General features: G+C 37.6%; 1 protein-coding gene across 17 annotated transcripts in view; it reads right to left on the bottom strand.

Moving 5' to 3' along the window:
• Window positions 1–13,253, bottom strand: part of LOC137298111 (PHD finger protein 14-like) — a 30,472-nt gene extending 17,219 nt beyond the window's left edge. For 14 of the 17 annotated variants that reach the window (XM_067830206.1, XM_067830192.1, XM_067830195.1 and 11 more), the window contains exons 1-7: window positions 13,057–13,232; window positions 11,633–11,752; window positions 4,702–5,084; window positions 2,401–2,486; window positions 1,741–1,796; window positions 1,325–1,425; window positions 1,019–1,074 (exon numbers count right to left, since the gene is read on the bottom strand). In XM_067830206.1, coding sequence (XP_067686307.1) covers window positions 1,019–1,074; window positions 1,325–1,425; window positions 1,741–1,796; window positions 2,401–2,486; window positions 4,702–5,084; window positions 11,633–11,752; window positions 13,057–13,120 — 866 coding nt within the window. In that variant the 5' untranslated portion in view covers window positions 13,121–13,232. Of the gene's footprint in view, window positions 1–1,018; window positions 1,075–1,324; window positions 1,426–1,740; window positions 1,797–2,400; window positions 2,487–4,701; window positions 5,085–11,632; window positions 11,753–13,056 lie in introns of all 17 variants that reach the window. The other 3 variants (XM_067830209.1, XM_067830204.1, XM_067830199.1) reach the window with 2 other exon arrangements.
• Window positions 13,254–13,787: the final 534 nt, after the last annotated feature.

The following is a 13,787-nucleotide window of genomic DNA, read 5'->3' as shown; positions in this document are numbered from 1 at the left end:
ACAAGCATGGGCTTGTGAACGATTTGAGGGGAAAGAGAGGTTTTCAGTGGGCGAGTGTATTGTACATGCTCAAATAGAAGTGAACTTCAAGGGATTTCACATGTTCCACTATCTTCACATGGAGGGAGGAGATAAGCATGATAAGCATGAGTCAGGATAAGGAAAAATAATGTATATTCATAACACTTATTCTATCACATCCTTCTTTGCCTTTGTTCGCAGAGTGGAAACAACTTTGAACGAGTTTCCAATCCCTAGTTATCAGAATCCAGAGCAAAGCGTACATCTTGCCTTGGCTGACCACGTGACTCCCTACAGTCCCTTACTCATGGGGCCGAACCTGCGGGGTAATCTCTGTAGCAGTCGGTCAGGTGAATCTCCATCACGTGTGATAGGATAAGTATCATTAATTACAATTTATAGTTAACGTTTTATGTTGACCATTCTGGATCGGAAGTCTATATGCCTCCATTTTGATCAATGAAATGTAAGAGTCTCCCAGAATCATATATCAGAGTTGTTGATCAGCATGAAAGGGGTAGGAAGTTACAAGTAGATTGGTGATGTCAGAAAGTCATCATTTTGAAGCGTCAGACAGACTCTTCCCTGTGACTTGTCAAACCTGTCAGGATCCTGAATCATTTGCTAAGATGGTATATACATTTTGTTCAAGGTTGTTTCCACTCTGCCTTTGAAAGAAAAGAACAAGAGGTAGGAAAAACTTGCAACAGCAATAGTAGAAATACAAATGTTATCAAAATAGCACCTGCAGTACCCATTTGGCCAAATCTGAAAATGACCAAAGATCCAGACACAGCTAAGGGAAACAACTCTGCCAAGCTAACACTAAGGGAAACAATTCTGACTAGTGATTGAGTGATTGAGTGAATGAGTGAGCAAGCAAGCACTGCACTTAGATTCTTGCACCCTTCTTTGGGTGAACTGTTAGTAGTGTTATCTGCTTTTGGAATCAATGTGTATCTCGATGTTCATATTGTTCAGTAGAGGTTGCTCTTACTTGCCAGCATCTGTTTCCTTGTATATTCCACCAAAGTTTGGACACAGCTCGCAGTGCTGTCAAAAGAAAACATGGCCTTGAAACCTATGTCCACAGCATATCAGTATAATTCACAACGAGTGTTCAAATACTTAAGACATTGTCAACATAACCAGTACTTTGGAATCTCTGTACACCATAACATGCACTTTGTGGTTAGTCAAGAGGTGAATGTCATAACCCTAAAAGTAAACGTTTAGACGTTACAGAAGCCTTAAAATATTGTGAATATGCAATTCACTTGATGCATATATGTTGAAAACATACAGGTTTCACTCCAGCCTTGCAAGCATCACAGAACCATGGTTCCGTGCTTGCAGATGACTCGGTACTGGCAGCAGACTGACTCTCACTGATACCATAGCAACCTGGAATAAACAACAATATACTACAACCATGACTGTCAGAATAAGCAAAGGTTGATCACAAACCTAACATGACAAACTAAGAAATTCACACCTGACAACAAACCACCTGAACACCTGACATGACAGACAATAAATGAACAAGATACTTCGAATGACACTACCAACCATGACAGGAACATGATAAATCTCCTACTCAGATCTGGCACAAAACTTGAATTCAGGCTACCAAAACTGTATCGGTATTACATATAACGTCACTTAGATGTCCTAATAAGAAATCTGTTAAGGTTATAAGCAATCAGCCAGGCATGTTACCTTCATGTACCGACACACCACAGTTGTCACATTCCACTATTTCATCATCGTCAGCACTGAAAGATTAGTGGAAAATTAACCTTATTGTGATGCTATATATCATCTCAGTAGATGTAAAGAAGCAGATATTTACCACACTTGAAACAAACATGGCTTTTAAGGCAATGTTTTATCTTGACAAGACAATTTTTGTATGTTGATCTATTCATAATCAAACATTCAGACTAAAAATACCTGCAAGAATCAAGTGCATTTATTTTCCAGGCGCAAGATGTGTTAAGTAGGTAAGTCGACCAAAGTTTTGTATCAGGTGACGATATGAGAAACTCACCATGCCAGTCGGTGAATCAAGTACAGTTAAATAAAAATCTCTTTATATGTTTTATTGCATTGAACTAATTAATTCTAAATCTGTGAACAAAAACTGCTCTGCATGTATCTAGCATTTTAATTTAGTAGATGTCTGTTATAACTAAACTCAATGTATAAAGCTGTCCAAACAAAACAGCCATTAAAACACTCTGAAGGAACTGATAATGAATGTACTTAGCATTCACTTACTCACTAGGCCCAATTTCACAAAACAATTACAAATAGATCATGAGAAAAAAAAGAATCGTTTGTACAGACAATTCAGGACATAATATGTCAGATACGTACTTTGTGTCTGAGAGACAAACACAACAAATGAGGACTTTAATGTGGCCATGGTTGACTTTCAGCTGAGTTTCAGAGACTGGTGGCAGCTGAAATGAATCGTTTGGTTTGTAGTCATCAACATTAACAAAGTGTCACAGACTGTTTACAGAAGACAACAGGCGAACACTACACAACTGGAAACAACAGCAGGTTCAGTTCACAGGAAATATTCACTCTCAGCCTTAATTAGGCTTTTTGACATACAACTTCATGTTGTTTGTTATTTAACACCACAAGCAGAAATGTTCCAAATCACTGATGGCAACATGTTACTAGCAGATTCTGGACCAGACCAATCCAGTGATTGGCACCATGAGCATCAATATACCAAAAGTCACTCAAACTGCAAAAGTGAGGTGCATGCCAATACAGCTCTACGTATCCAAGCTTCCAGACCACAACATCAGTAACGGCACGAGGAGTTGTACAACCAGTGTAAACAAGAATCATCAGAAGGTGACATATCCCCCCAGCTCCCACATATTTGAAACAACAAATCATCTGACAGTTACTTGTTCTAGTTCTGCTCCACAAACAAAACCTGTCACTCCTTTTGGAGACTAAGATGGAATTGTTTTCCTGATGGTAATCACACTGATTACAGGTAATTACAGACAAAAATCTGTAAATAGCTAAAGGCATCACTTTGTGATTTGCCAAGTGCTGCTGGGAGATATTTAAAGGTTTTCTGGTTGTGCTCTGGAAATGAAATCCAACCTTCCCATAGAAACTGGAAAAACAATAAATCACAAACATCTGTAAATAGCAAAAGGCATCACTTTAGGATCTGTTTGGTATATCTACCAAGTTTGGCAAAAAAATACTGAACGTGTTTTGAGTTACAATCAGGAAACAAATCCCACCCCTCCGTTTAGACTAATTCCAAATCATTTCCATGGAAACCAACAAAACTAGAAATGACAAAAATCTGTAAATTGCACAAAGCACTACCTTAGTTTCTGTTTGTAATATCTACCAATTTTTGCTGAAAAAGCACTGAATGCTTTCTTCAGCAACAACATGATTACAGACGGATGGACAGGAGGACAGACGGAAAAGGCATCGACTACATACTGGGGCAATGACAAAGGGTAAATGTGTAATTGTGATCTTGTACACTTGTCAAAAACAGCTGGAAAAGGGAAATATGTAGACTAATGACACTGACTACTAATCTAATCAAGCTGACTGTTAGTATTCACGGTTTGTTATAACACAAAATTCAGGAAATAAAAGGTTAAAAATATGAGACTTTCCAATATTTTAATTGACATGATCACTGTATGCTTCATGTCTGATTAACGTAGTGAGAGGGAGAGGTTTTTTTTCTAAATTGGATAACTTGTGCCCAATCCTTTTCTTCGTGAATAAAATATGTTTAAATCAAATCAAATCAACGTAGTATTTTAATCATTTCTGCATCTTGATGCTAATGGAATTTGCATTCCAGCATTTGTACATGCCGTAAATCATGTCCCACAAACTGTAGTCAAACATATGCAGATAGTTTTGCAAAAACTGTGACAGCTTTGGCTCAGTACTTACAATTATATTGCTAGGTGATGTCTACATAAGCAGTATCATGAGGTTTTTTTTTCTTTCTTATAATAACAGAACAGATTGTTTCTTGATAGACTTTTCAACAAGTGTGCCAGGAAATGATTAGGACAGCCTTTCAATTATGCTGCCCCTCTAGGCAGCAATGAGCTGACTGGCATAAATATCACGTCTGTATCTACATTTAGCTAGAATGGAATTCCCTGATCACAATCACTGAACTTTTGTTATCATAGTGTTCAGTTACAAAATGATTTCGCCTAAAGAAAAGGATTTAACAGATTAAGAGTTGAAGAGTATATGTTTTTCTGAAAATGTGAGTAATTATTCAGGTCTTCTGTGATTCAGTGATTATTGTTTGTGCATATTTTAACCTGAACAATGGGTTAAATATACAAGATTTGCACTTCTGGGCAAATACTGACATATTGAAGCTCATCCATAAAAAGAACACAAGCTTTGTCATCAATCTGCCTCTAATAAAACATAAGGGAAGTCAGTAATTGGGTAGCCAGCTTTTTGTGGAGCTTGTTTGTTCTGAGAACTGAATCAAACCTGAGGTGAAAGTGTGACTTAACACTCAGAAACATTTCATGTGTGACTAAAAAACACCTAAATCTGTCAGCATTCTGTCCCCTCAATTATAATACAACAAAAAACAATGTATTTTTAATTCATTTTGCAGAACAATAAATATCAACATACCTTGGCCTCTGGCAACTTCAATTTAACGACTGTATCTACTGCGGCCTTCTTTTGCTTATCTTTCTTCTTGGGAACATAATCTTCATCCTCGTCTTCATCATAATCCCCGAAAAAGTTAAAAGCTGGTTCCTCACGTGAACTGTCTGCATCTTCATCATTGTCACTAGAGCTCTCATCATTGCTTTCATCATTGCTGTCATCATCATCACCATTGTCATCATCATCATCATCTTCTGATGATGATTCTGCCTCCCCCTCAGCTGCTGCTTCTTCTTCGTCCCCATCTTCAGCATTTTCTGCTTCTGAAGCTACGTCTTTGGATTCACTCGACACTTTGGATCCCTTGTCACTTTCTTCCTCACCACTGTCACTGTTGTGGCCCTCTGCAAATAACATACTCACATCACTACACTTGTCCGATGCTACTTAATCTTGAATCATTTCATATGCCGGCTTTGAAATTTAACAAAGCATTATGTCAATTTTATGATCCTCCCTTTTGGGACTAAGTCTGAACCACAGGCGCCCACCGCGGGTCCAAAAGATCGATAAACCAAGACCCGGTTTACTATCCAATCCCCTTACTATATAAACTATAAAGGTGCATCACCAAATCACGGCAACGTGATCGAAAACAGGACAATTTTGCACTCTTCATTGAATATATCGTATTTCAAAACTCTCACGAGTATCTGAAGCTTCTGTCCACATTTTCTGATGTGTGTGGGAGGCACGTGCACAGGCCTTTCGAGGGGATGCACTTGTTGCTTTTTATAAAATCGCCAAAGACCGAGTTGCTGTGCCGGAAGTATACAAAACTAGGTCGTCAAACCTAGGTCCAGGGATCTGATTGGCTAACACTATTGTGTACAAAACACACAGACACCCACGTGAAGTTGCAGTTTGCATTATTAACCAATCAGATTCCCGGGGGTCATAAAGCATGTCGCCGACGATCTAGTTTTGGTGATGCATCTTTCTAGTTTATACAGTAAGGGGGTTGGATAGTACACCGGACTTAGTTTATCGATTTTTTCCGGACCCGCAGTGAGCGTCTGTGGTCTGAACTGTTTCCATAAAAACCTAGAAAACAAAATGCTAAAAATCCGTAAATAGCAAAAGGTACAACCTTAGCTTCAGTTTGCTATGTCTGCCTATTTGGGATAAAAATATTGAATTTTTTTTTAGTAATGCTCCGAAAAGAAAATTATTATGTTATGGATGGACAAGGTGACGACTTTATCATGCTGGGCGGTTAAAAACACCAAAAATCTGCAAACAGCAAAAGGCACCACTTTCAGGTCTGCATCACATATCTGCCAAGTTTTCAAGTTGTGCTCCGGAAACGAAGCCCGTCCCTCCATTTAAGATTAAGTCCGAAACATTTCCAGGGCAACTGAGAAAATAATAAATCACAAAAACCTTTATATAGCAAAAGGCACCACTGTGGGGTCTGCCTCATATATCTGCCAAGTTTTGCTGAAAGATAATAAGTTTTCAAGTTGTGCTCTGGAAACGAAGCGTCTCTCCCTTTTGAGACTAAGTCTGATTCGTGTCCATGGAAACCAAGAAAAAGATAAGACACCAAAATCTACTTCTTTTGACATGTAATCTCCTTAAATCAACAGTGTACATTTCTCTACTGCAAACGAAATTTCAACCAATCAGAGGGGAGCGGCACCGGGTTGTAATATGAGGTACACCTGTGTGGGTTGCTGTAGTATTTATGTACATTTCCAGGGGTAGATTATCTTGTTCATAGGTTTGTCTAAACCTGCAATCGTGACAGTTGTTTTGAACAAGAGTCATCAGAAGATGGCATATCCTCACAGCCCCCCATATATTTAAAAGGACAAATCATCTGACAGTTACTTGATGATTTTTTTAGACTAAGTACAAATCATTTCCATGGAAATCATGAAAAATATAAATGCCATATATCTATAAACAACAAAGTGCTTCAGATCGCATATATCTGCCAAGATCTGTTGAATGATATCAAATGGTTTTCGAGTTGTGCTCCATAACTCTGGAAACAAAGCCGCACAGCCCTCCCTTTTGAGACTAAGTCTGAATCGTTTCCATGGAAATCAGGAAAAATAATGATGCCAATAATCTGTAAATGGCAACAAGAGTCATCAGAAGATGACATGTTGCCATCCCGGCCCCAACATATTTTAAAGGACAAATCATCTGACAGTTACTTGCTGTTTTCTTAAATAAAGTTTGAATCATTTCCATGGAAGTCATGAAAAATATAAATGCCATATATCTGTAAAGAGCACAAAGCACCACTTCAAGATCTGTTTCATATATCTGCCCAGATCTGTTGAAAGATATGAAATGGTTTTCAAGTTGTGCTCTGGGAACGAAGACCATCCCTCCAGTCAAAATCGTTTCCATTGAAACTGGGAAAATGATAAATCACAAAACTCTGTAAATAGCACAAGGCACCACTTTAGGGTCTCCCCTACATATCTGCCAAGTTTTGCAGAAAGATATTTAGAAGTTTTTGAGTTGTGCTCCGGAAACAAAGCCCATCTCTCACTTTTGAGACGAAGTCCGAAACATTTAAATGGAAACAGAGAAAATAATAAATCACAAAGGTATGTAAATAGCAAAAGGCACCACTTTGGGGTCTGCCACATATATCTACCAAGTTTTGCTGAAAGATATTAAGAACTTTTCAAGATGTGCTCCGGAAACGAAACACACCTCTCACTTTTGAGACAAAGTCCGAAATGTTTCCATGGAAACCCAGAAAATAATAAATCACAAAGGTCTGTAAATAGCAAAAGGCACCACTTTGGGGTCTGCCACATATATCTACCAAGTTTTGCTGAAAGGTATTAGGAACTTTTCGAGATGTGCTCAGGAAACAAAACACACCCCTCACTTTTGAGACAAAGTCCAAACTGTTTCCATGGAAACCGAGAAACGAAGATATCACAAAAACCTGTAAATAGCAAAAGGCACTATTTTAGCTTCTGAATGGTATATCTACCAAGTTTTGCAGAAAAATAGAGAACAGATTTTGAGTTCTCTGGAAATGAAACCCATCCCTCCATTTCTAGAAATAGTCCGAACCGTTTCCATTGAAACCAAGAAAATAATATACCACAAAAAACTGTAAGTTCTAAAAGGCACCACTTTAGGTTGTGACTGTATGTAACAAGTTTTGCAGAAAAATATTCAAAGGTTTTTTAGTTCTGCTCTGGAAACGAAGCCCATTTCTCCTTTTGAGACTAAGTCCGAAACATTTCCACTGAAACCATGAAAATAATAAATAACAAAAACCTGTAAATAGGAAAAGGTACTACTTTGGGGTCTGCCACACATATCCACCAAGTTTTGCAGAAAAATATTGAACGATTTTTGAGTTCTGCTCCGGAAACAAAGTCCAACCCCCCATTTTGAGACAAAGTCTGAAACATTTCCATGGAAATGAAAGATGAGAAAATAATAAATCCCCAAAACCTGTAAATAGCAAAAGGCACCACTTCAGGTTCTGATTGATATATCTACTATGTTTTGCAGAAAAATATAGAACAGTTTTTGAGTTCTGCTCCGGAAATGAAACACACCTCTCACTTTTGAGACTATGTCCGAAACGTTTCCATGGAAACCAAAAAAATAATAAATCACAAAATCTTGTAAATAGCAAAAGGCACCACTTTAGTTTCTAACTGATATATCTACCAAGTTTTGCAGAAAATTATTGAACGTTTTTGAGTTCTGCTCCGAAAACGAAGCCTACACCTCCCATTAGACTAAGTCCAAAACCAAGAAAAATAAAACTGCAAAAAATCTGTAAATAGCAAAAGGCACAACCCTGGGTCCAGTTTATTATATCTACCAATTTGGGTCTAAAAATATTGAACGTATTTTGAGTTATGCTCCAGAAACAAAATGATTACAAACAGACAGGCAGGCGGGCGGACAGACAGACGAGGTGTCGACTATATTCCTCCCCTCCTCCCCCAAAATACATGCCCCACTACAATCTTAGCCTCAGTTTGTTGTGTTTGCCAATTTTGGTCTAAAAATATGGAACGGTTGCTGCAGAAAAAAATGACCACAGACGGACGGACGGGCAGACAAGGTGACAACTATATCTGCAGGGGATAATAATGTATAACCAACCACAAAACCATCTTCCTCCTTATCAGTGCTGCTGCAAGTGACATCCTTGTCATCTCAGGCTATCACTTCATAACATCTGATATAACTGGACCAGCAAGAACTTAGAAATTTGTAATTTCAATTCAGGAATTTTAACTGACATATGCTGCAGAAATATCATATTTCTTTTATCTGTCTCTGTTCTACTACTTTGCTGAGTCTCGAATAACAAAACATCAAGAATTCAACACCAATGGCAACTCCCCATGTTATTGAAAGCCACATGCGTTGAATGACTTGTACAAATATCTTGACATCATATTTGATGAGACGTCACATGCAGGTCACAAACCTGTAACTACTTTGTACCGTGTTGAAACCAGAAAGTATCTGTAACTTGAAAAAACAGTAATAATTAATTTGTCACATGTACTTAAAGGTCACATATACTCTAATAGGGTACAAACGCAAAATCACTTGCTGACATCGTTATAAATGAAACCCTGTCATCAAAAAAGCTCATTTCGATCTTTAATTACCTTAAATTGACCTTTTTGTCAACAGTGCAAAATTCTCAGCCGCAAACGAAATTTCAACCAATCAAACGTCTCCGTGACGTAATAGTGGGTATAGAAATGAGGGTCTGTGCAGTATTCATCTACATTTCAGGGGTTGAATTATTTCGTTTACTGGTTTGTACAAACCTGAAATCGCGAAAACTGTTGAGAAAAATGAAAGCTATATGTTCTCACAATCTACTATCATTTAGTTTTGTCTCCTGCTTTGCCTAATTTTCAAGTTACAACCCGTTTTCATAGACGAATCTGTCAAAATCACTTGGTGTCGCTAGGTTGTAATCCATGTTAGGTGCTATAAACCTACACGTTATTTGTCATCATTCACTTGATGCTCAGTTAATGAATTTATAACAGGTATAATTAGTGGTAACGCCACTTAGATTACCCGACAAAGGCCCCCATTTGGCATTTGTTTTGTCTGGATTGATCAAAGGATTAACCGATAACACGCTGATTGATTAATTAGTTTTATGGGGATTTAAATGGGGGAATTGTCAAAAGGTAGTGTTTATGTATGTACAATTACTAATCTATACTGAATACACTCTGTCGTGTCTGTGTCTATGTAAAACAACACCCTTCTTTCAAAGGATTAACCGCCAATACATTGATTGATTGCTCATTATTGACTAACTAGATAACTTCTTAAAAAGAATGACGCACATTATGCAGTTAGTTGCCATGTGTGCTATCTTGGGTAACCAATGAAACTATACAGCGATGTGAAAAACCTGAAACGATACATCACGTTTTCGTATATTAGACTGTTAAAAGACACATCACTTGGGAAATCTGCAGATGAATTATAAATCACTTGTTTTTGTGGATATTGATAGATACATTCCTCGAAGAAGGCAATAGCCTGACATTGCTCCTATAACTTTAATTTTAATATTTGCATTTTTGTTTTTAATACGTTGTCGTAGCTTTCAACAGAATCATTGTTTTCGTCGTTAAGTGTAATGATGCAGACGACATACACTAGGGCATGGGTGCGAATTATGATTCATATAGGAAAACTATGAAATGTCTACATATTACATTCCTGTTACACATTCGCAGATCGCATAAGTTTCAAAATACATACAAGTATGATTATAAAGTAATTAGGATTATGAGACCAAATATAAAGATGGATACTGACAAGTGTCTACATACTGGTGAGTGAACGTTACAAACCAAGTAAATTTAGCGAGTGAAGAAATTTATCGCGCAGTATTTTCACTTCGACCCTGACCTCGCTTAGGTTATGTTACAGGTTGTGTCATGCAAACTCCTTTTGGTAATGATTCAAATACATATTTATGTACTTTTGATTTTCTATCTTGATGAGAACAAACCATACATATTCTCATTAATTCAAATGGATTTGACTTCACGATTTTCAAAAATGGCGGCGCCCGGTCTTGGGATGAATGCTATTTAAGTTTGTTTTCACCGACTTACAAAATTACTTTCTACTGGTAGTAAAATATGTATTTTATTGATGGACATTAGGATTTTACATGACCTTGCTCATAACATAACAATTTCATTCTTGGAATCGGTCAATATAAGGGGTCAATATAATATTACTTACGATAATATTGTCACTTCGACCATAACCTCGTTTCCGAGGAAGAAAGCGTTATATCCATGCAAAATCCTTTTGGTCAGCAATGTGTAGTAAGCAGTCTTGATTTTATAAACTCGATGAAACTTGAACTCCACTTCCTATCCTGGAAGCGTGGTAGGGGGCGAACCATCCGATTTAGTATATACCACAGGCTTCCACAAAGCTCACTTCGCACACACTAACAACCAATTTAAGCACAAACTACGGACTCTGGTGGAAATCTGTGCATAGTGACACCATCACCCGGCCCCAAAGAACAATTGACGGCAACACAACAATTTGGCATGTCTTTGGTGACGTCAAGAAATCAGCAAAATGACGAGCTTCCTACACATTTTCTATACATTTAACTGGAAACTGTTCCTTCTATGACATCACTGTAGGGCTCTGGCGAGAGAGTTACGTAACCTGTCAGCGGTTTTGTTTGCGGGCAAGAGATAAGCAGACAGCTTTTTAGCAACTTTTAAGCGCTTGGTATTAATTAACAAGTTTTTTTGAAAAGAAAATGGTGTTTATGACTAACCAAAAGTCTTTACAAGATGAATGTGTGTACACTAACATAATTATGCTGCTAACATTTCATCATTTTATTCCCACTCGTCATGAAATTCCTCACCTTTGTGAGAGTTTAATTCAAAATCACTGTCTTCTTCACTATCATCAAGTCCACCAAAATCTACTTGTATCAGATGTTTTTGTACAGGTTTTACTCTTCTCTTCTTTGGATCTCGGGAAACTGAAAAACAAGAGAAACCATTTAGTAAACATGTTTACACCACTAACTACAAAGGATGATTGTTTTCCTTTATCAATTTCTGAACACTGAGCACAATACTTTACTTGTTTCTACATTTAAGCTTCCTCTATACATATGAGGCAGCTGTGGACAATTTAAAGTGACGAAAATTCACAAAACAGGATTCTACAAAATATCTCAAATAAAAGGGCTAACTACAACAGTCTCTTAAACATTAGTCAGCTGCAAAGGCATGGGCAGTGAAGTTCCCTAGGGAAGAAAGATGAGATTGAAGCATATAAGATTATTCCAGACCAAAGAGACCATCAGTTGCTAGCACTGAGGAAAAGGTTCACAAAATACATGCTAAGATTATGGAAGATTGACAATTAACCACACACAATCTCCAATAGCTTTCATAGATTTGGGGGGTTAACAACTTTTTCAGGAATGAACATAGCAGAATACAGACTTTCATGTCTTTTTGACTTAATGACGACATTAGATAATGGATGTTCTCAAATCAATCCAGCTCTGGAAAACCTCAGCACACTGTGATCTCAGAGTAGGTTATCAGTAAATGGGTTAGTGTCACAGGGGTAGCATAGTGGTTACAGCGTTCGCTTCACATAGGTAGAATATGTGAAGCCCACTTCTGGTGTCCCCATGATACAGCAGTACTATTGCTAAAAGTAGCGTAAAACAAACCAAAGTCACTCATTCACCATTTCCTATTATGTAGGGATGCACAAGCCATAAAATTCAGAAACATAAGGGAGCAACAAAGTAAAATATAACCATAAAAAAATTATGTCACCTATCTAAACTTCTTTCCTACATCACTTTAGAAAATATTGGTCAGAACAAATATACCGTTAGCAAAGCACTCCGGTAATATCATTATAATAGTCTGTACGAAATTGCCTGTTTACATCAGTTATGCTGATTCCTTTGACTTCAGCTGTACTAGTAACATAACCCTCCATGCAGACTGAAAAGTTCATCAGTTATGACCTCCGATGAAGGCTTAACTTAAGGCCCGCCATCCCCATTAATCCAGATAGATATGTAATTGGTACCATGTAATTATCAAGATTGGACTGGCGTTCGTAATACCAAAGACTAAGATAATAATCTTATTATATAGCGTCTGTTTGTACATATCCACGCTATTCAGTGACATACAGCATATCTCGACCCAACGGTAACGAAGAAATCGGCAGGCACATTTTGCTAAGTTTTCACAAATTATAAGCATGATGCCATGTCTACTGAGTGTTGTCTGAGTGTGCCCAAATACATACACATAGTCTTGTATAAAAAGCTGACACTTGGATCAACACCGTCAATGCCCAGATCATCATCCATCTTTTTAAAAAAATGACAGAGATAGTTTAGATGCAGAAATTCAATCGTTGTAATGAATGTCAGAAAATGAAAACAACGCGCTGAAAATCGGAAGCGGTCTACTGTGTCAGCGACGCCTAGCGGAACTTTTGTGAAAATTCAAAACTCCATGTAATACAGAACGCACTCGGTCTCTCTAACTGGTTCTGCTGTATAAATACGCGTCTAATCAAATTTCTTTGAATATTCAAGCATTTATAGTAGAAAACCTACTTTCATTTATCAAATTGGGGGCCAAAATTGGTGTTTGAGAATATTTAAATATGGGTTTGTCTGTCAACGCATGTCAAGTTAAAGCGCTAAGGTTTTGTGCGCACCACCCATAAGTTACTTGTTTAGATGACAGAACCCACTGAAAGCGCGTAAGCGCAGCAGATGCCGGGAACCAGGCTGTATGAGAACATGTATTCTTAACAACTTATGTATATGGATATTTCCAGATTGACATTATATAGTGAGCTTTTCGAATTGTGTCCACCAAATAGGCGCCATTTAGCACTTTGGATGAGAGAATTGGTACAGTGATACGGGGGCCAAAATTAAGATTGCAACTGTGAAGACTATATCAAATTCTTTAATGTCCAATATCCAATTTACAAATAACAAAGAAAAGTTAAAAGTCATATGA

This window comes from Haliotis asinina, chromosome 10, assembly GCF_037392515.1.
Source record: "Haliotis asinina isolate JCU_RB_2024 chromosome 10, JCU_Hal_asi_v2, whole genome shotgun sequence".
Taxonomy (NCBI): Eukaryota; Metazoa; Mollusca; class Gastropoda; order Lepetellida; family Haliotidae; genus Haliotis; species Haliotis asinina.
Note: the sequence above shows the minus strand (reverse complement) of the source record. Positions and strands in the feature narration are given on the sequence as shown.